Source organism: Hyperoodon ampullatus (assembly GCF_949752795.1).
Source record: "Hyperoodon ampullatus genome assembly, chromosome: 11".
Classification (NCBI taxonomy): Eukaryota; Metazoa; Chordata; class Mammalia; order Artiodactyla; family Ziphiidae; genus Hyperoodon; species Hyperoodon ampullatus.
In genome coordinates, this window is record NC_136924.1 from 46,388,675 (window position 1) to 46,412,715 (window position 24,041).

A 24,041-nucleotide genomic window follows, 5' to 3' on the forward strand; every position below is an offset into this window, starting at 1 on the left:
CTGATTTCTTTTATCTGATCTCCCTTCACTGCCCTTTGTCCTGCTCTAATCAATTCTCCTAAGCAGCCAGAGTGATCTTTTAGAAACACAAATCTGATTAAATCATTCTTATCTTATCATTCTTTAAAGGCTTCTCAGTATTCTGATGCTGTCTAAAATTCTCATGGCTTATGAGGGTCCCAGTGTGGTCTGTCACTGGCCTGCCATCCAGTCTATCTTTGTGCTGTTCTCTTGCTCATGCTTAGGGCTTGTACACATGATGTCCCCTCACTCTTTGCAAACCTAAAATAAAAAGCCTTCTTTTTTGTCTTTAAGGCTTCCCGAAAAGAACTTCTTGACTGTGGAAAATAAGGTTTGAGTAGGGGATCTTGCCACTGTGGGGGCTTGGCTGGTCCTCGGCCAAAAGTCCAGGCATCAAGATAAAAAGGACATGAGGAACTCAATGAATATGTCCCATAAGTGGTCAACTTCCACCATCCTCCTCTCCAGATGTCAAATTCGGTACTGGGTATTTAAGTGCTAGCAAAAAACATGTACAATTATTTGGATGGAGATAAAGGTACATGATAAGGTTATGTGGGCTTTTTGTTTCAAATCTCATTTTCCCTTTCAACTAATTTAATTATGTTTATCTTTATCTTAAGTCTGTGGATATTATTCAACAGATATAGCATATTTTCTTCCATAGTTTTATTAATATTAACCTCAAGGCCTATTAGCCTGTACCATCAGGCCAAAAAAAATTAAAATATGTTATTTTTAAAGGAAATCAATAAGTTTTAGAAAACAAAATTCAACAAAAGTAAAAGTCTCATTCACAGTATAATACTATATTCATTGTCAAGTTGCTAAGAATTATTAGAAACAAACACATTATCAGTCAGCAGGATTCCAAATACTGGAAAAAATGGGGGGGTAATAGGGTTTCTGCACATTTCTAAGGTCATATAAGAGTTTTATGATTGAATCTAACAGTCTCATAGTACTAATGCCAATGACATGTGCTCAATCACACAAGGTTGGCAAAAGGAGAAGAAAAGTGTAGTGAATACAAAATTATTTTTTATTGTAAATGAACTTTGAAGAGACTAATTATAATTAGTTAGGCATATACAGTTTCTCAAAACTAGTGTCACCACCATAGGGAGGTCTCTAGATGAAGGAACGGTTTGTCAACTTGGATATTTGGAAATTTCATTTAGAGAGGGAAATATGAAAATATTACTCTATAGCAAAAGAGCCACATTGATTATTTTTTGTACTCTTGGTTTAATAATGTTCAAGAAGAAAAAAAAAAGGAAAGAAAGAAAGCTGGCAGTTATGCAGTTAAAAAAATACTGAAGCGGGCTTTCCTGGTGGTGCAGTGGTTAAGAATCCACCTGCCAATGCAAGGGCCATGGGTTTGAGCCCTGGTCCAGGAAGAACCCACATGCCGTGGAGCAACTAAGCCCGTGCGCCACGACCACTGAGCCTGTGCTCTAGAACCCGCAAGCCACAACTACTGAAGCCCGTGCACTTAGAGCCCATGCTCTGCAACAAGAAGCCACCGCAATGAGAAGCCCGCGCATTGCAACGAAGAGTAGCCTGCGCTCGCTGCAAGTAGAGAATGCTCGTGCACAGCAACGAAGACCCAACATAGCCAAAAATAAAAATAAAATAAATAATTAAAAAAAATACTGAAGCATATTGCAGTGGTTCTTAATGAAAGATGTACTGGAATCACCTACTCTCCACTGTCCTGGTGAGGCAGATCTGTGGGAGTGAGGGACGGGTAGCTTTAAGTACCTCCTCAGATGGTTCTGGGTAAGACTTTCAAATGAAAAATATTAATAGCAAAAAGAGCAGTGAATTAGAGGCACAGTCCCTTTAGTCAATTTCTCCTTCAATTACCCCAACTCATTTCCATGATCTATTCTACCTGGATGCTCACAGTTAATCAATTACTTATTTTTAATTCCTGTTGATTTTTCTCTCTTAGATATATCTAGAATCTGTCTACCTATTTATCTTGAGTATCACCTTCATATTCCAGGCAATTATCAATCTCTCTCATAGACAATTCTAATAATCAGTCTGCCTATATCAACATGTGCTCACTGTGCCCCAGAGAGAAAGTTTAGAATAGAAAATCTGGTCAAGTTATGACTTAAAACTGCTTAAAATTAAAACACTACTTAATACTGCTTAAAACTCCTCTTCTTCAAAAGATGGGAAAGATTTCTATCCATCATCACAATCTCATCTCCTATTATAGGTTTTATGGATGATAACAATGGCTATAATATTTATTGAGTGCTTATTATATGCTGAGTGCTGTTTTAGGTGCTTTCCATATATTAATTCATCCTTACTATAATCCTATGAATAGGTGCTCCAAAATATTTTTTAAATGCATGCATGCATGAATAAATGAATTAGTGGTAATGTGATGAAAGCCCTAGGACAAGAGTACCTTGCAATTCTACAGCTGTATACTTTAAGATATATGTTTACTTTGAAGGGTTTGAATATAATGAGATCATACTTACAAATAATAAAAAGTCAAAGATTCGAGGGAAGTGTTACATAGGAAACGTTTGAATCCTCAAAGCTTGGATAGCTCTCATAAGAAAATATGTTTATTAGTAATTTGAGAGCATGGAGCTTAAGGCCATATTAGGAGTATGCATGTGTATTCTTATACGGATATATGATTCAGATGATACCCCCACTAGAGTTATTTCTTCTAGCCTTAGTTGGTACCCTGTGACTGTACACAGCTTTAGCTGCAAGAAAGTGGATCTGAAAGGTGTTCTTTAATACATTTGGTTAACAAAATCTAACCAGGACTTCGAACAAAATATCATCAATTAAAAAATTAAAAATTCTAAAAAGGGTAAGTTCTTATTAGAAATTATTTAGGGTAGTCAATGTCTTGGGTCCAAAGTCATTAGTGAGCCCCAACCTACAATATTTTTTGTTCTAACCTACCTGGTGATGCCACACAATCAATATTTATTTAATTAAAATAAAGAACAACCATTGTTCCTGAACCATCCACTTTCTTAAATCTTCTACTCTACTCTAGTCAGAATGCATTACATACTAGTCACTGTAGAATATAGATTTCTACAAGTGGAGGTGCTGAATAGAGGGGCCTATGTATTTAGGTTTTATTAGGTGAAAGTATATTAATTTCCAAAATGGAGAAAAATTTACACTCGCACCAATAGTATACAATGTTCTTAAGATACGAGGAGGGGGAAGGGTAAGCTGGGACAAAGTGAGAGAGTGGTATGGATATATATACACTACCAAACGTAAAACCGATAGCTAGTGGGAAGCAGCCACTTAGCACAGGGAGATCAGCTAGGTGCTTTGTGACCACCTAGAGGGGTGGGATAGGGAGGGTGGGAGGGAGGGAGACGCAAGAGGGAAGAGATATGGGGATATGTGTATATGTATAGCTGATTCACTTTGTTATAAAGCAGAAACTAACACACCATTGAAAAGCAATTATACTCCAATAAAGATGTTAAACAAAAAAAAAAGATAGGGCTTCCCTGGTGGCGCAGTGGTTAAGAATCTGCCTGCCAATGCAGGGGACACAGGTTAGAGCCCTGGTCCGGGAAGATCCTACATGCTGCAGAGCAACTAAGCCCAGGCGCTACAACTACTGAGCCTGCACTCTAGGGCCCGCAAGCCACAGATACTGAGCCCATGAACCACAACTACTGAAGCCTGTGCGCCTAGAGCCCATGCTCCACAAGAGAAGCCACAGCAATGAGAAGCCCATCGACACAACTAGAGAAAGCCCGCGCGCAGCAACGAAGACCCAATGCAGCCAAAAATAAATAAATAAAATAAATAAATTTTTAAAAAAGATAGATACTAAACCATCTCTCCTTTGTTATAAGGCAGAAACTAACACACCATTGTAAAGCAATTATACTCCAATAAAGATGTTAAAAAAAAAAAGATAGATACTAAACCATCTCTCCCTTTAAATCTGTTTTCTTTGTTCAATTTTCCTATATGGATCATTCCAAGAGGAAAACATACCATCTATATTTACAGCATGAACATTACTCATCCTAAGGTCAGGCGAACATGACTGTTTCATGTTTATCTCCTTTTTAATTTTTATTTTTCTTCCAGTCTTATTGAGATATAACTGACATAAAGCATTGTGTAGTTTAAGGTTTACAAGTATAATGATTTGACTTATATACATCATGAAATGAGTATCACAGCAAGTTTAGTGAATATCCATCATCTCATATAGATATAAAATTAAAGAAATAAAATAAATCTTTTTCTTGTGATGAGAACTCAGGATTTACTCTCTTAACAACTTTCATATATGTTGTATATTTTATGTTTCATGTTTATTGTAAAGAAATGGGAAATGTGTATAGGTAGTTTTAACAACAACAAAATCAGTAAGGGGACTGCAGATATATTTTATAAAATCACTCAGACTATAAATACATGTTATCAAATTCTCACAAAGCCTAATATGTTACTCTGAAAGAAAGCACACAAGAAATAAGTGTTTTGCATACTCAGTGACTCCCAGAGGACATCTAAAATTTGGTTCTGTTTTCAAAAATTGCTGCCCATTTTTGTGATAAGAATAAAATTAGGTTGTAACACTTCTCTCACTCCACTACAACTTTATCTTATATTGGTAGGTGATAGTATCTTATTGTCACTTACCTATATTGGTAGGTAGATGATAATAACTTAGATGGATCAGGAGGATTAATAGATTGATGATCATAAATTGCTGTGCAATGAATTATACTATGGCAATAAATATTTTTATTTAAATTTTAAAAGTCGATGTCAGGAAAACTATTTCATTATGGAAATCATTAGAAAGTTAGTTATTCCTTTCCTATATCAGAACTTCATAAAAAATTTTTTTCATATTCTCTGGCTGACTTTCTGCCTTTGTTGACTTGACAGTGTATCAATCTTATTCTGAATCTAAACTGCTGCATATAAATCAGACACCAGATCTAGAGGGTATTCTAAGTTGCTCAAACAATAGTAATTTTTTAATAATTTGTTAGAGGTAACTGTGTTAAAAAAACATTTAACTTAAAATATCTGTCAAGAAAAACAAAATTGGAGCCTGCAGAATTCTAGCAATGGTCTGTCATCTTTCTAGCAGTTGAGGTGATATGTCCAAAGAAAATAAAGATCACTACATCCAGAAATAGTCTACGCTAAGGGTAACTTCTTTTAAGACACCTTTCAATCTCCTTTAGAACATAAAGACTGTTAAAAAAAAAACAAAACAGTAAAGCGATAAACATATAAGCTATTCATGTCCAAAGGCAAGTGGATATCACAATTAGCAACCAGAAAGACATAATAGTATATGTCTTCCTCATTGTTGTAATGAGAAGGCACCATAAATTCTGTTCAAGGAGAAGCTCCTAGTGATTCCAAGTGGAATTTAGTATATCAATGTAATGTTTTAATTTCACATAGGAGTATATGACTTAATAAATCATTTACCCATTGATTTGAGACTTATGTCTGGTTAGTTGTAGCTGAAGGAATATCATTTTTTGTTTTTAAAGCTATTTTATCCATATATTTTAAAGGGGTCGCTAGCCTTTCCAGCCACTAAAATGAAGTAAAAAACTTTGAAACTCTCCTGACACATTTATTAATTGATCTGTTCAATCATTCAATCTTTAATTAATTCACTTGCTCATTCTTCAGTCCATCTGTCAGCCCATGTATGCATCCAACCATTTCTCCATCTATCAATCTATTATATAGGGTGTAAACTGTTAAACTTAATGAGCTCTTAAACCTGCAGCTGACCATTAAAACACTCTCTCCTACCAACTCTTTCCACTTTCTATTGCTCTGCAAGAAACCTAGTAGTGAGAGGAAACATTATTTTCTGCTTAAGTGAATGAGGTGATACCTGTGGAACACAGTGAAGATTAATTGCTAGAATATCCAGATGATAAACAACTGTATCAGACATGTACATCATGGAAAAGTTTAATTACTGATGAAAGTTCTTTATTTCCTCTAGAATGTAGATGTCACCGAGTCATATACGATATAAAATAGTTTCACAGTATTCCTGCTTAGATTCTTCAATATATATACTTTCAACTTCCAGAGAAACATCACCAAAATTGTGTCTAGTAACTCACTTTTCCTTAAGCATGCATTTGCACATGCTGTTCTTTGTATATGCTCTTTCTCTTCCTGGTGGTCCCTCCCTAACACCTTTCCCATTTTCTTCCTTTCCACCATTAAGTCTGGATACCTAGCAAGCTCCTACTCACCTTTCCTATTTTAGGAAAGTTATAAGCAAAACAAAAAAGTTACCAGAGTTAGGTTAAGGAAGGGGACCATTATAAAATCTCACCTGTATCTTGTGCAAGAAGTGTTCTGATCTAAAGGAGCTATTGGATTAAAAGTGATGGGTGGAGAAACCTGGGCTGATAGCAGAAATCCCAAAGCAAGAATAATGAGTGCTACGGTGGTACCTAAAAAAAAAAAAAAGGAAAGAAAAAAAAAAGTTTTACATCAGAGAAGAATTGACAACATTCTTCCAAAGCGGACTGGGTTTGGCAAGACATATCTCTAAAAAAATACCTTGACCTATCTTCACTGGATTAAAAAAAAAGATCCTTACACATATATATTGTCATAAAAACTCACTAGAATATTCACTGTGAGAAATGACAAGAGTAAAATGCAAATCAAATACATTTGCTAGCCAAGCAGTAGGTTGGTTAATAACTTTCTAAACAAACACCATCTTGGATTGCTGTCTCAAAATCAATTAATGTAACCAACATTATTGAGTGCCTAATATGTTAGAAGTATGAAAGGCAACAGATTTACACCAAGTGTTCCTTTCATTACCAAGAAAATTGTTCTAATGTAATTCAATCGGCTAAGACCCAAATAAGTAAACTAAAAAGTAACAAACTAAATATATCAAAAGCAGTTGAAAGAGTTTCTCATTAAAAAGGAGTGGCATTTTGTAAAGACTTAAAATGTCAGAAATGACATAACACATATACTCAGTTGTCTTTCCTGTTGGCACTTGGAAATGGAATATTTGTCTTTGATTTTAAGGTACAGAATGTGATTATATGTATCACTTAAAAAGCTCATTTTTGAGTCCCTGATAGAAATACTGATAGTAAATAAGAAAGTTTTCAAATTTCTGACTATTGTTCCAGCCATTGTGAGGATTAAAAAAAGGGTCATGGGAAGAAAGGAGAAAGAAAATATGGCTGCATTTGTTTGTACAATTTGAATGAGGCAACATGTTTAAAATATGGAATTCAGGGAGGTCATTTATGTAGCAATAAAATTTCTATTAGATAAATGGGAAAGTAATTTAAGAATGACCAAAAATATTTTTTAAATGGACAAAAGAACAACTTTGGGACGCACTGTGAAAGTGCAATTGGATTACATAATAGGTTTGTGTTTAAGATAGAGGGGATGTGTCAAGTTAAGCACTGTGGTTAAGTCCTAGCTCTGCTGTTTCTTGACTCAGTGATCTTGGGCAAAACACTCGACCTTTCCAAAATTCAATTCTGTCTGCTGAAACTGGGGCTTAGTGAGAATGCTCACCTTGCAGAATTGCAGTGAATTTTAAATATCACAATACATTTGAAAGATTTTTATAATGCTAAAAAATGTTAATTATTGTACTATAATTATCATTAGAAACAGCAGCAGCAGAATATTTTTAAAACTCTGGAAAAAAGTTGAAAAAGGGGGAGGAGGCTTGAAGAAAAGATCAGAAGCCATTTTACCACACCAGGCTGAAGAGGCATGAATCTAAAATCACAGTTCATTTTCCCCTTGTTGGCTTAAAATTCAAACCAGAACTAGGAAGGGTTTGAGGTATTACTTTCTCAAAAACTACCAAGCCCTGAATTGGGAAACACAACAGAAGTCTGTCTCTTAGAAAGAGAAAAGATATATTAGGCTTGTAAATAAAAATTATCCCTCTCTCCTCAAACAAAGCAAAATAAACCATGAGTTTTACTGTTACTTGTCTATGAAAGAAGCTGGGTCCCTAAGTATTTTCCCAAATTACCTATATAGAATATTGTCATGGGACAGATAAGATTTGTTTCAACCTGGAAAAGTTGATACTTTTGGATGTGAAGGAAAGATGATACTCTTCTTTCATAACACTACTTACATAACTTGTCTGTGATAAACTGTAAACTCTTAGATGGTGTACATAACACAAACTAATATATGTTTAATTCTAGTGCCTAGCATAGAGCAGATCCCATAGTACCACAGATTTTTGCAATACTGGCTATTTTTGAAGAAAACAACAAAGCATGTTAAGACTATTCAGTTGAGGTCATGGGGTTAGTATGGGACAAATATACTAGATGAGAGTTCTGCAGTATGGATATTATATCTCTTGGATCCATCTCTAAAAAAGTCCAACCAACTTGCAAAATTTGGGGAAAAAACCATTTTGGATATTAAAAAATCCCTAAATAGTTGAAGGTTTATCCTTCTTAAACACAAATTTATTTTTATTTTGACCCATTGGGGATGGAAATCTTTTAAAAGTCAGTATCATTCCTTTACTATATTACATATAGTAGTATTTCTCAATCCTGGCTTCCTATTGGAAAGCAAATCTTTAGAATGTATCTCAACCTCTGAATCAGACTCTCCAGAAAATGGGGATCCGGTAACATGACTCCACAGGTGATTGTGATACCCAGACAGGGTAAAAATCCTTATGAGATGATAAACTCCTTAAGGGAAGGGAATGGTGTCTTACTGGACTTTACTTATGGAATACATTTTTAAAACGATCACCTCGCCCTTCATATACTCATATATCTTTAAGGCTTAAAACTACTTGAATTATCTATTTCCTTTAATTTAACAAATTACAGATGTTTTATCAGTCACTTGTTAGTATTTAAAGTTGTTATAGTTGTTGTCAATGATCCATTATTGCAACCTAGATTTGAGTCCAATACAGGAAGGCCTTGTATGAAAGGATCTTCTCCACTGTACTGGGTAGGTTGGGGACATTCTTTATATTTTAAGAGAAAAGTCCCTCTTAACCAAGTATACTGTCACATTTTGGAATTCTGATATCATTTTCCTAATAAAAATGTTCTCCATAGGAGGTGAAGTGTGTTGGATAAATAGCATTCTCAAAAACATCTGATGAAATAAGTTACCTTAATTACCTGGTACAGGGTGTCGATTATTAGTAAATACTCAGAAAAAAATAATTTCCCTCCCTAAGACTCTAACAGAACACACTTCTTGTGCATAAGTATCACCTGCACATATTCCAGACCTCATCTTCAGAGATTCTAATTTAGTTGATCTGGGGTTGGGTCTCAAGAATTCACAATTTAAAATAAGTATCCCTGGCAACTCTGATGAAGACAGCCTGTGAGTAATGTTTTAGGAAATATTCCACTACCAAAATATCTGGCAGAAAATAACACAGTGTTTCTGGTTTTCTGATTTATAAGCAATAAAGCTACATAGATATAAGCCTTCCTCTATTAAAAGGATCAAGAGGTTGTCATTAAATTCGTAATATTTACAAGAAAGACCAGTTCTCTTAGGGAGCTTTGAAAATATTAAAAGTCAGAACACCACAAAATGTCCTACATTTAAAATTATTCATGGACTATATATTTTACATTTCTTTGTATAAAGCGTGCCTTTGTCCTGGTTTAACTAAATACAGTTTATTTGTAGTAATTTTTAAAGAACAAGTTCCTACTGAAAAAGTTATTTTGATTTTTTTTTACTATTTTTCACCCTATATAATAAAATAAACCATAATAAAAACACAAAATAGGGAATAAAACTTTTGAAGTTAAAAAATTCTAGGCTAATTTAAGAAATTTTAAATAGAATAGTATTCTAATACTTAGCAATGGTAGAATACCAAATATATTATGATTTATTTTATTAGGTGAAAAATTGTGAAAAAAACATATCAAGTTAATTTTTTTTTAATTTTAAAAATAAATAAATAATTAAATTCTTAAAAAAATTTTTTTGGTGCTAATTCTTTAAAAAGTACTACAGGGCTTCCCTGGTGGTGCAGTGGTTAAGGATCCGCCTGCCGATGCAGGGGACACGGGTTCGTGCCCCGGTCCGGGAAGATCCCACATGCCGTGGAGCAGCTGGGCCCATGAGCCATGGCCGCTGAGCCTGCGCGTCCGGAGCCTGTGCTCCACAACAGGAGAGGCCACAGCAGTGAGAGGTCCACGTACCACAAAAAAAAAAAAAAGTACTACAAATAAACTGTATTTAGCTAGACACAGACAAAGAAATTCTTTATACAAAGAAATACAAAATATATAGTCCATGAATAATTTAAAGGTAGGACATTTTGTGGCTTTTAATATTTTCAAAGCTTGCTAACAGAACTGGTCTATCTTGTAAATATTACAAATTTAATGACAACCTCTTAATTCTGCAGGAAAGAAAACTGCCTCCAGGTTGCTCATAAAGGCAGTCCCTGGAATCTCTTGGTCTTTCCCCCAAGTCTTAATACTTTCTTTTAATAGTCAGGGATGAGCTCTGGAAATCCTTGGGGCAGAGGACCTACGTGGAAGGGTGAAACATGACATCAGCAAGAGGAGCTCAGGAAAGTTCCTGGATTCTGATGCAAGTTGATTTTACTTTATGGTTAAAACAACAAAGAATCACTCTTTGGCAGTAACACTACTGTGATAGCAAAATGCTTTGGGCATTTTACTGTCTGTGTCAGGCACTGTTTGAAATGTTATACGTGTATAAATGTGTTTAGTCTTCATTAAAACCCTATGAAGTGGGGATTATAATTAACCCCGATTTACAAATGAGAAAATAGAACCTTGCTCAATATCACACAATTCAAACCCAAACAGTCTGGCTTTATATCTATAATGCCTCAAAATCCTAGAATACAACAAACGAAGGGACAGAGGCTGCCAGTAAAAGCATTTCCCATCTCAAAAATCAGCATTTTTCTCCAAATCTCAAAACCCAAATCCCAAATTCAAGACCCGAAATTCTATTTAAAAAATAGGCCTCTTGAGGTAGCAGAATACTAATGCCCTGTCAAAGAAAGTGTGTCCATTTAAAAATCTTTAAAGCAGCTATTACCTCTTCTTAGAGTTGACCTGAACCTCAGGCGTCAGCAAATCCAATTTTCAACCCACTGTAGGAATTTATTTCTAGCACATCACTGCCTGATGGCCATCTACCCTTTTGTTGAGAGTTTACCATCCTAATGAGGCAGCCCAATTCATTGTTGGATAGCTCTGATTATTAGGAATATTTTTCTTATATTAAGTAAAAAATCTATGTCCTCATAACAACTACCATCTGTGAGAATATCTATTAGGTGTCTCTTTAGTCTTTTTTCTGGGCCTAAACACTTCTGGTTCCTTGAACAGGTTTATAAATATGTGGTTTTTAACCCTCACTTGTCCCTCACCTTTCCTCACTTACCCTCCCGCTTCCCTATATACATTGGCTGTTGCGATTACCTTTGCCTTTTAATCAGACAGTCTCCCCCCTGCCTTCCCCACAGTGCTGACACTGCAGTTCAACTTACATTATTGAACTCAAGGCTTCCACTCAAGGCAAGAACAGAGGGCGGAAGCATTCCACTCTTCTTTCTGGAGTTAAGGGTCGGAGGGAGTATGTGCTCTTAATAACTGGGTATGAAACTCCAAATGTATTTTCTCATCAAAATCTGGGACAACTGCCTTGAGCAGTTCTATTAGATCAGTGTTTTTTTTTTTTTTTTTTTTGGTCGTACGCGAGCCTCTCAACTGTTGTGGTCTCTCCCGTTGCGGAGCAGTCTCCGGACGCGCAGGCTCAGCGGCCATGGCTCACGGGCCCAGCCGCCCCGCGGCATGTGGGATCTTCCTGGACCGGAGCAAGAACCTGTGTCCCCTGCATCGGCGGGCGGACTCTCAACCACTGCACCACCAGGGAAGCCCTAGATCAGTGTTTTAGGTATAATTTAGTTAAAATAGAATTTAGATAATGCAGGCCTGGAAACTTTACATTTTAATAGAAAAATGTATTCTTACTCTAAATAAACTTATAAAGGAGCTATTAGAGGACAGCTAATTGATAAGTAGGAATCTGCTTGTATATTTGAAAAAGATTAGAAAATTATATGATGCAAACATGTGAAGACAATGACAGAGATGGGTCTCATTTTGGCAAGTGAAACAGCCCTTGCATTACAGAGAAATAATAAATGGAATGGGTGGGATTTAAAGACAAAGATACTTGAATGTGAGAAGGGGTTTTCTTATTTAGTTATCATAGGAAACATACTTAACCAACCAGAATTTACACTAGGATTTAGGCCTCGTTCAAACACAAAAAGAGTCTGTCCCTGCTTTGTGAAGAAATTTATGGTTCTAATGTTCCACTGTTGAAAGAACTTTGAAAAAAAAATGCTCCAAATTTACTTCCACATTATCCCAAATTTAAAAAAACTATGTTAAAAACTGAGTTTATGAATACCAAGTTTTCTTTTTCATTTTGTACCTTTGAGCAAAACTCAAAATAATAACAGCAAAATGCTACCCTCAGTAGGTTCAAATTGTTATTACAATTCTAATTTCTAGTTATATATCATAATAAGTTCTTATTAAAAAAATTTTCAGAGGAACTCTATTATTTAGTTATGAAAACTATATCAGAAGTGGTACTGTATTTTAAAAGGTTAACTTGTCATTAGAGAAAAGTTTATAACTGAATTCTTCGGCACCTACCTGCTAAACTACCAAACGTAAGCTTTCTGCGACCCACTTTCTCAACAAGCCAGACACCCACAAGTGTGAAAATGAAATTTGTGAAGGCTGTAACTGAAGCCAGCCATATTGCAAGTCTGTCATCTTCAACACCAGACATCTGCAGAATGGTTGCACTGTAGTACCTGGGAGGCAAGAATAAAACAATTGTTGTTAGTTATTCATATAGAAAAATATCTACCCGACTAAAACAGACCAGGAATAACTATTAATAACACCAAGTTAAGATGGGAATTCATGCAAACTATTTAAAGGATCACAATATAGAGACTGTGTTCAGATGAATTCATTTTTAACTTTGTATCAGTAAGAAGAAATACTCAAGCAAGTGAATAGAGGGCTGAAGCCTTTAAAAGTTGAATATACCCCACACCTAGGGACAGTTGACAGATGGTAGTTTCACTAAAACTACCAAGGATAAAGCTCCAAATCCATGGAATGAATCAGAAGTTACCATACATTGTAAATTTATGTACTTAAAAAAATAAAGAGAACTGCTACATATACTAATGAAAATGTGATATAATGGCAAAAATCTGGTACAAGTAAAGAACTTCTTCAAAGACACAAGGAGTAAGAATATATCAGTTTATCTGGCATCTGGTAAGGAGATAAGAAACTTACATTATGTACACAAAGAATGCCTTTGTGGTTCCTAGAAAGGTATACTCTTTAGTAAGCCTCCAGCACAATGTGCCTAGTTAGGTTCTATAGACTCATTTTGTTCCAAATGAATACACTGGAAACTGGCTCTAAAAAATCATAATGCCAACTTGTTGACACACAAAGGGAGATATGTCTGGTACGTTTAAAGTGACATGTTTCTCATAGGACATTTCTTTTCCAGGGGAAACATCAGTAGCTGTATCAGAAGATTACTTAAAAGCGGCCCTTAAAACAAAGGAAGCAAAATACTCCTGGCAAATCATCTATGAAATGTGACAAAATTAAAATCCTGAAGATACATTCTGAACCATGGCTTTGCCTAGCTTTTAAGCCATTCCAAAACAAGTTAGCTTTATCCAAATCCAACAGTTGGCATCTGAGCAATGTATTCAATCAAGCTGGATATTTCCATAGTTACAATCTACAGTTTCTGGATATTAGGCAACTTTTTCATAATATTTCAAAAATAAAATCTGTTTGAATACATTTAAGTCTCATTGATTCATCAATGACTACTGTTTACTATTTTTTAAATTCTTATTTTATTTTTAAAATTTTTTATTAGAGTGTAGTTGATTTACAATGTTGTGTTAGTTTAACAAGGTGAATCAGTTATACATATACATATATATCCATTCTTTTTTAGATTCTTTTCCCATATAGGTCATTACAGATTATTCAGCAGAGTTCCCTGTGCTATACAGTAGGTCCTTATTAGTTATCTATTTTACGTACAGTAGTGTGTATATGTCAATCCCAATCTCCCTATTTATCCCTTCCCCTTCTTGCTCCACTGGTAACCATAGTTTGTTTTCTACATTTGTGACTCTATTACTGTTTTGTAAATAATTTCATTTGTACCATTTTTTTAGATTCCACATATAAGCGATATCATATGATATTTGTGTTTGTCTGACTCAGTATGACAATTCTAGGTCCATCCATGTTGCTGCAAATGGCATTACTTCGTTCTTTTTTATGGCTGAGTAATATTCCATTGTATATATGTATCACATCTTCTTTATCCATTCCTCTGTTGATGGACATTTAGGTTGTTTCCATATCTTGGCTATTGTAAATAGTGCTGCATTGAATATAGGGGTGCATGTATCTTTTTGAATTATAATTTCTTCTGGATGTATGCTCAAGTGTGGGATTGCTGGATAATGTTGGGCCGGGCCATGTTAAGGGGTGCATTTTGAGGTAGCTATGCACTCAGTACGACTTTAGGCAGCCTGTCTGCTAATGGGTGGAGCTATGTTCCTGTCTTGCTGGTTGTTTGGCCTGAGGCGTTCCAGCTCTGGAGCCTGTAGGCTGTTGGATGGGGACGCATCTTGATGCTGAAATGGGGACCTCCAGGAGAGCTCACGCAGATCAGTGTTTCCTGGGGCCTCTGTCACCAGTGTCCTTGCCCCCACAGTGAGCTACAGCTGACCCCCGCCTCCTCAGGATACCCTCGAAGACCCCTAGTTAGGTGTAGCCCCGGTTCCTATGGAGGTATTGCTTTGTGCTGGGTCCCAGGGGACCTGAGACCTTTGTGCACCCTCCGAGAGTGGAGTCTCTTTCTCCCTGAGTGTGGAGCTCCTGCACTCAGGCCCTGCTGGCCTTTAAAGCCAAATGCTCTGTGGGTTCTTCCTCCTGATGCCTGATCCTCAGACTGTCTTGGAGGGCTATTTTTATGTGGGAACATCCCTGTGTAGGCTGTGTGGGTTTAATATTTTTTGGTGTGAGTGCTGTTTTTAGTATGGATGTCTGTTACCTCTCGCCTCGGTGCATGCTGGCTGTTATCCCCTTGATAGGAGGTGTGACTGTTGTTGTGGTGACTAGAGCCCGCACTGGATATTGAGCGGGGCCTGCCCTTTGCTCTGTGGTTGTCACTGTCCTGTCAGGGGCAGGGCCTGCTCCCTAGATGTTGGAGTAGAGGGCCCCAGATCTGTTTCTTTTTTTTTTTTTTTTTGCGGTATGTGGGCCTCTCACTGTTGTGGCCTCTCCCGTTGCGGAGCACAGGCTCCGGACGTGCAGGCTCAGCGGCCATGGCTCACGGCCCAGCCGCTCCGCGGCACGTGGGATCTTCCTGGACCGGGGCACGAACCCGTGTCCCCTGCACCAGCAGGCGGACTCTCAACCACTGCGGCACCAGGGAAGCCCCCCAGATCTGTTTCTGAGCTGTGGTATGAGGTAGGCAGGACTGGAGCACTTCCACTGGGAGAGAAGCCTCTGAGTTTTCCTCTTCTGGAGCTGTTCACTTGTAAGTGTACTCTGCTGTGTCACTTTTCACCCGTTGTGCGGGCTCACAAATTACACTGTTGTTGGAAATGGTCTCAGCCCCATTTTAACCATGGGTATGCTGGCAATTGGCCCTGGTGTCTCTAAGGCATTGTTTTCACTAGGCCTCCAGCGCAGATCCACCGAAGTCAGGTCCCAGGACTGCAGTAATCGTGTACCTGGACCCGCTGTAGGAGCTATGGAGGCACCTCAGACTCTGGCCTGGCCCAAACCCCACCTGTACGTGCCCACAAAGCCCATAGCTGCCAAAGCTAGACCTGTCTCAGCTGCAGTAGCGCTCTTCCATTCGGATGTTCTACAGGTGCTGAGTTTACAAAGCCGGCAGCGGGGCTGTAAATCGTGGTTCCCGCAGCCACAAGAAGAGATTTCAGCTCTTCATTAGATGCATGGCCCCTGGGGCTTAGCTGTGGTTTCAGCCCCACCCGTGTGTTTAGGCCTCTCACCAGAGTCTGCTCCCAAGGCTACCCAGGAGAACCGGTGCCCACCCAGGCAGGCGGGGGCGGAGGCGGAGACAGGCGGGTCCTGGGAGCCTGTTCAGGTGGGAGCCCCTCCTAGCGCCTGCGGAGGCTGGGGCCTGCACGTAGGGAAGGCGGCTGCAATGGTGGCCCCGCCCCTTGCGTGCCACTCAACAACGGCGCCCTGCCTCTATGGCAGCCCAGGCTTCTTCCGTGAACGTTCCCAGTTGTGGAGCTCCTCACTCCCGTCCCTTCAGGCTGTCTCTTCTCAGCTAACAGCTGTCCACTCCCTGGGTCTACTCTCCAAACCCCACGTTCCAGCACCCAGGCCCCGTGCACCACGGCGGACACCTGTCTCAGGCTGAGGCACGCAGGGCTGTGGCAGGGACCATCTGTATACCTCTCACTCTGTCCTACCTGCCACAGACCAGGTGCTGCGCTCTCCTCTGAGCCCCCGAAGCTCCCCTTCTGTCCCAGCTGATCTCCCCGCTGGTGAGGGGGCTTCCTCGGTGCGGGAACTTCTCTTCTTCAGCTCCCCACAAGGGGTGCAGGTTCCGTCCCGTTTCTTTTCTTTTTTTATTTCTTTCATCCTTCCCGGTTGCACGGGGATTTTACAGGTCCTTTTAGGTGTCCAAGGTCCTCTGCTAGTGTTCAGCAGGTGCTCTGTGAGAGTTGTTCCATTTGTAGATGTATTCTTGATGTACTTGTGCGGAGAGGTGAACTCCACGTCCTCCTATTCCGCCACCTTCAGTAGTGATTTTTAAAAAGTCTTTAAAAAAGATCTTCTTATGTAAAATATTAACACCAACATGGACTCATTCATCTTAATAAAAAGTGTTTTCCTTTTTTAAAGTGGTAAACTAATATCTTACTATGCAGCGTGAAGGATGTATTTTACTGATCACACTAAAAGTTAGGCTAACCATTTTAAGATTTTGAATTCTGACAGCTCTTCTCAAAAGAGAAACTCCCAGTGAAACCTCTCCCATCATTGTGACAATTGTGAACATTTTGCAGTCAGACTGTGAAGTGATAATAAAAATTATGAAAACAATTCAGTCCATATGAATGGTACTATACAGTTTCCAAGTGCTACTCCATACATTATCTCATTTTCATAAAGATCTGGGCAGCAAGGTCATACCTGTATGTAACCACTGAGTAACTGACATAAATCTAGAAAGGCAGAAAACAGAAATGCTGAGAGAAAATTTAAATATTTAAAGCCAAAAGAATTTGATACTTGTCATGCTATTCTATTACATTTTAGAATCTTCTCAATGTTTTAAGAACAACAACAGATACACTGCACAAATTAATCCTTCCAGATAGAGCGAGAATAAACTAAACAAAGCAGAGATATTACAAAAGGCCCTCCCTCTCTATTTGGGGATGCAGAACCTACAGACACTGAGGACTGACTGTACTTTGTCATTTTATATGAGGGACTTCAGCATCCACTGATTTGAGTATCCATGGAGGTCCTTGAACCAATCTCCCGTGGGTACCGAGGGACAACTGTATTTCGATGTTTTCATTTTTGACACAATAAAATCATGAAATTACAGGTGTTAAATTAATGGCTAGAAATGGGAATGGTAACAAACAAAATAAGTTGGTCAGTTTATTTTATTTATTTATTTAGTGATTTTTAACAAAATATTTATTTATTTAGACTGTGCCAGGTCTTAGTTGCAGCATGCATGCGGGATCTAGTCTTCCCACCAGGGATAGAACCCGGGCCCCCTGCATTGGGAGCGCAGAGCCTTACCCACTAGACCACCAGGGAAGTGACCAGAATTTTATTTAAAATGAAAAATGTGTCCTAGGTATGTAAAATAATTTCTTTTATGGTACTTAATTTATAGAGGCAGACTATAAGTAAAGAGTGGCCTGGGAATCAGAAACTGTCATTCTAAAGGCATCTCTGTGGTGTGCTGGCCAGGTCAGGTAACATAATCATTTGTTCACTTAATATTTATGTATTGAGGACATACTATAAAGCTATGTGAGTTACTGAGAGCCCACAGATATGTTATTAGATCCAGTTGTTGCCCTAAAGAAACTCACAGTTTAGTATAAGACAATGAAACGGAAAGAAATAATTTTAATATCGCAAGGTATACACATAACAATGTGGCATAAAAGACAGACCAAATAATTTTCTTTGATGTATAAAGTTTGTATAAAGTATATGTATAAAGTGATTTTCCAGTAAATTTAATGTTTGAGTTGAGTTTTGAAGAATTCATAGGGGTTTGTCAGCAGGTCTGATGATCTGGGAGGACATTGGTGGTAAAGGAAATGACATGTATGAACGAAAAAGTACAAAATACTATGCTGGGCTCATAGACCAAAAGTAGTTTACCATGGCTGAACATAAGAAGGTCCATAGGAAAGACAAGTATGACATAAGGCTGTAGCAGAAGGTTTTGTTATAGAGGGGTCTTGACTGCCATGCTACATGTTTGGTTTTTATTCTGTAGGCAATGGAGAACCATGAGATGGACTTTAAAGAGAAGTAACACAATTAAGTCTGTTCTGTGAAAAGATCACTCTAACTACAGCAAACTCGGCAGACAGGATACAGACGGAAACAAGGGTATATTTCTTTAAAGCATTTTTCAGGTCATTATACTGGAAACAGGACCCTGTAGATTTTCTGTATTAATGTGAAACAGTGAGAGCAAAGTCTGGAATTCAATGATGGCCTTATATCCTCCTGTCAGCAAGAGTTGCAACTTCAACCCACACTAAATCTTTTTCTGGATGGAGTGTCTTGAGTTTTCATCCTCATTTTTCTTTCTAAAACATTGGTAAATGTATTAGGTTTTACTGCTGCCATAACAAATTGCCACAAACTTAATGGCTTAAATCAACATAAATTTATTTTCTAACAGGTCTATAAGTCAGAAATCTGACACAGGTTTCATTGGGTGTCAAAAATCAAAGATGCCAGCTGGAGAGGCTCCAGGGGAAATAGATTTCTTTGCCTTTTTTGGCTTTTACAAGTCTCCCACATGCCCTGGCTTGAGGGCTCCCCTTCCTCAATATTCAAAGCCAACAAAGGTAGGTCCAGTCCCTCTCAGGTCCTTTCACTCTGATATTCCCTTCTGCTTCCTCTACATTTAAAGACCTTTGTGATTACACTACCCCAGATAACCAGGATAATCTCCTTATTTTAAGGTAAATTGATTAGCAGATTTAATTCGATCAGCAACCTTAATTTCCCTTTGCCATGTAATGTAAAATATTCACATGTTGTTTACAACATGCAGATCTTTGGAGGGGATTGTTCTAGTACATAAAGGTGCTAATAAACAGTAAAATAAGCAAAAGGCCAAAAGTTAGAACGAGATGGGGAGGAATGAAGATAAGGATATTCACCTAAAGGGTAATCAGTTCCAGAAGAATTTAGACAATAACTATATTCCCTTTCATACTACTCTTTCAAGGGCAGGGGATGACATATCTAGGTCAGAATAATTCATGAACCTTGTTTTTAAAAGTCAGGTCATGGAGTGGTGAAAAGACACACTTAATTTACATTTTAAAATGTGTGAATTCCAATGCTTTTGTAAATGATGCTATCAGCCAACCATTTATGTAATAGGCTACCACTGTACTTAGTCTGAGCCTTTATGTAGTAGTTTGAATTTGCACAAAGCAAACAGAGTTTTCGTCATAAGAGAACAATATGAACAATTAAAAAAGGCTTTCTGGGCTTCCCTGGTGGCGCAGTGGTTGAGAGTCCGCCTGCCGATGCAGGGGACACGGGTTCGTGCCCCGGTCCGGGAAGATCACACATGCCGCAGAGCGGCTGAGCCCTTGAGCCATGTCCGCTGAGCCTGTGCGTCCAGAGCCTGTGCTCCGCAACGGGAGAGGCCACAACAGTGAGAGGCCCGCGTACTGGAAAAAAAAAAAAAAAAAGGCTTTATTTCCTTTTTAGACTCAAAGGAGGGATGGCTTCTCTTTTCAAAATCATTTTATACTATCTATCTGACAAACTATCATCATCTTCAAAGATTCCCTGGGTAACCTTTGGTTATCTCACACATACTATCTGTTCCCCAGAGTGAATATGAAAGGCCTGAAGGCAGTGTGTTCTCACAGAAGACCAGCTTCACAAATCTCTATAGATGTCTAAGAACAGAAACAGGCAGACTGTATGTATATCGCTATCTTAGAGATCATGTGAGAGGCAGCTTCCAGTCCTGAATTTTAAATTTGAATAAAACAAAATAGCTCTGGAAAACATGTAGGCTTTGCTAATAGCAATCTATCTTAATGATGACTTTTAACTAGCAATAAAAGCATAAACATGAGCACTTTATATGCTGAGCAAAATACATATATTACGTTCCTATCTGAATAAAGCATTTCATAGGAATTTCTGAAAAAGTTATTTTTTTCAGCTTCTTGAAGCCACAGCCTGTCTTTTTCACTATTGCTAATATAACAGAATTAATTTAACAGCAAGAAGTAGGTACCTAATAATTGTTTGTTAAATTTATTGAACTTATCTACCACCAACTTTTAAAAAGGAATTAAGAATATTTCTAATAAAAAAACATGACAGAATTGCTAAAATAAAAATAAAAGACTGAGAAGAGAGAGTAGGAGGGATAAAAGATAAAGATAACTATATGAAAACTTTGGATGCATAATCACTATAAGCTATCTCTAAAATTTCTGGCAGCCAAGGCAAAATAGTAAATGATTGTTTTAACTGTCTGACAAAAAAAAAACAAACCAATTCATAATGAAGATAAACTTTTTTGGGCATGAAATTATAAAGAATTTAATTTCACGAGTAAAAGAGATATGGAATATACTCTTCCTAACACTGTCAGCCAGTCTAAATACAACAAATTAACAGATGAAATTTAGTCATAATTATTTTAATTCATGTGGCACAAAGGTGATATATACTAGCAGTGTTGTGGATAGTTTCCAAATACAAACCTTGTCTTACTCAATAGCCTTACAGGTCATGTTCACACTTGGGAGAACGACCAAGTTAAATGAGAAGATTGGAACTTATGGAGCATAGCTGAAGGACTATAAACCCTGAAAGATTCCCATTTTCTAAGTTATGTTGTTTGATTCTTTTGGCCCCTATTTGTATCATATGCCAGAATACATTGACTACAGATTTAAGATGCTATTCTAATAGAATATGTTCTTTTAATGGAAAGTATTATATTTTCCTACTGGGATGGTGTTTATACAGTCAAAAACATGGGTAACTATGGTAACTATGCTTTAAGAGAAGAATATTTCACCGAAATACAAAATCTTAAAAACAGTTTACAAAATAATTAAACTTTTTGAATCTATTTTATATATTTTGTATATTGAGAAATCTTCTTTGTGTATTATTAGATGCAAACCATAAAGCCAAAAATAAAAGTTAGAAAAGTAGAAATTAGGATTTCATTTATATCATACATGTGTTTAAGCTAATATACTAGTTTATTGTGTCATACTATTCTTAAATCAGGCAATGATCCAAAAATTATAGTAATCCTCAGAAAGCATAATTACTTATCACATTTAATATATTACAAGACAGTTTTCATAATTTAAATGATTTTATTAATCTTTTGGGAAGAACAAAGTAAAAATGTACCAAAGGAAATTAGGGATTTCTACAGACATTCAGCGTAGCCAATGTGACTGGTATTTCATCTCAGAGACCAGTCCCTCACCCTGGCTTCACAGGACTGGAAACCTCAGGAGAAATAACTGATCTCACCCAGCTTAACCACATCATTAACCTTCCCCTGTGCATCACTAAGAACAATGATAGAAGCTCTCTAATCTGACCTCCAATTCATCAATATGCCAGATTAACCTATTAATTCTTTCTATAAAATATATGGCCACAGGACATTGAACATTTGGGACTTCATGCAGGCTCACATTCCCCATTTGTTGAATGTATGTGTATCAAATCAGGTGTGTTTGTTTCCAAACCTGTTTATGCCTGTCATTATAATTATGTAATTTAATCAAATAATACCTAAATCAATAAAATATAAGATGCTAAAAGAGAGTTACATTAAAAACAAAACTGTATGCTTTTAAAAAGTCAATAAAGGTTAAATTATTTTAAAAAAATTTGTGGGCAACACAACCACAAAAAAATTGGGGATAAGATGTAAAAGTCTATAAGAAAATTCTGCCCTTAGGATTCTTCTCATATGTCTTTCAGTTCTTGTTCTATTTGAAAGAAACTAAATCTGGAATTCATAGATGACAATATTGAGTGTGGTTTATGAAAGAAAAACAATTTGGAAGTTCAAGCAGTGGATGTGATGAATTATTGTACAACTAAAAATAAAATGTTGAAGGTATATATGTATCATTTCCTCATAACTGTCTTTTTCAGTTAACTGAACAAGAGCCGATCTTCATCATGTCAGTTAAGAGGGTTTCCACCTTTCCTCACCATATCTCACAACCCTACTTATTTCAGCAACAAGCAGCAATCCAAGGCTTTCAGGTCAACTATTTCCAGCTGGTCACTTACTTCCATATTAACCTGTAGATTCAGTAATTTGCCTCAATCTTCCTCTTGTCCCAGCCCTCCCACACTCTTTCCCTGGGCCCTGTTAACTAAGTCTGGACGTGAGGTTACCACCTTCTTACAGCTTGGATCTACAGTCCAGGCTGTTTTTCTCTCACATCCTATAAACTCAAGGAGACCTGAAGAAGAGGAGAGGGTGGCAAGGGGAATAAATGAACTACAGCATCCTCTAACCCTCCTTTTTCAGTTGTTGGCCTACTTCTGGTCACTCCTCATTCAGTGGTAATTTCAGTACCTGCCTCACAATTTCTTCACCACTTCTACCTCTGTGTCATGATTCTTTGTAAGAGTAGCGTCAACATGGTCCACCCATAAAACACCTAGTCTCTTAACTGCTTCACTTCCAAAATCCTTCAGTTATCCTAGTCTCTGACCAGCACCACCTGGTCATAGCTCGCTTACTTGAATTCCTCCACCCACACAATTCTTTACTCTTGTGGAGACTTTTACGCCATACACTCTACCTCTTTTCAGTTATCCATCATCACCCATTTCTGCTTCTTTCCTATAACTGTACTTAGAGTGTTAAGTAGTTTAGATTTCCCAAACCAGTGGTTCTCAGGTATTGGTGTGCTACAGAATGACCTGGAGGACCTGTTAAAACACAAATTGCTAGGCCCCACTCTGAATTTTTGATTCAGTAGGTCTAAGATCAAGAATTTGCTCTTCCAATAAGTTTCCAGGTGATGCTGACACTGCTTTGAAAACTTACTCCCAAGACCATTATTATAATCATTTTCTTTTTACCATTCTCAAATTCCCTGGCCTATTCCCCCTTTGTAATATTCATGCCATAAAATCTGACTCTGTCTACTTACATACAGCTATTCTTCTACTCTGCAATTACACCTAGCAGCTGAAAGGTTCTAGAGAGAAACACACAAATCGACCTCACATGAAATTCCCTAAGATGCAAACTCTACAGTTCTCAAAAGGATGATTGCATAGTATCTCCCTCCCTTCTTTCCACTGTTCCAGTCTAAATAGCCTCAGGTGAAATCTCACCTAATATTCACTGAGAAAGTGTGAATAATCAGAGAGGTACACCCTCATCTCACCACCACCAAATCTATCCACCTACCTGTTAATTCTACATTAATTCATGGAAAATCAACTAGCACTCAAAATTTCTCTTCTAGATTCCTTCTTCAATATTTGCTGCTTGAATTATTAATCTTTTCGTCTGCTATTCCTCAGCAATTTATGTGTACCTCTCTTACAATA

At 37.5% G+C, this 24,041-nt stretch overlaps 1 protein-coding gene across 1 annotated transcript in view; it reads right to left on the minus strand.

Annotated features, from left to right (window-relative positions):
• The window catches only part of SLC2A13 (solute carrier family 2 member 13), a gene marked incomplete at both ends in the record, with an annotated part of 464,919 nt that overhangs the window by 104,797 nt on the left and 336,081 nt on the right, over positions 1-24,041 (minus strand). The window contains 2 exons of the mRNA XM_079714440.1: positions 6,386-6,506; positions 12,780-12,943. Of these exons, the coding sequence (XP_079570566.1) occupies positions 6,386-6,506; positions 12,780-12,943 (285 nt within the window). The remainder of the gene's footprint in view (positions 1-6,385; positions 6,507-12,779; positions 12,944-24,041) is intronic.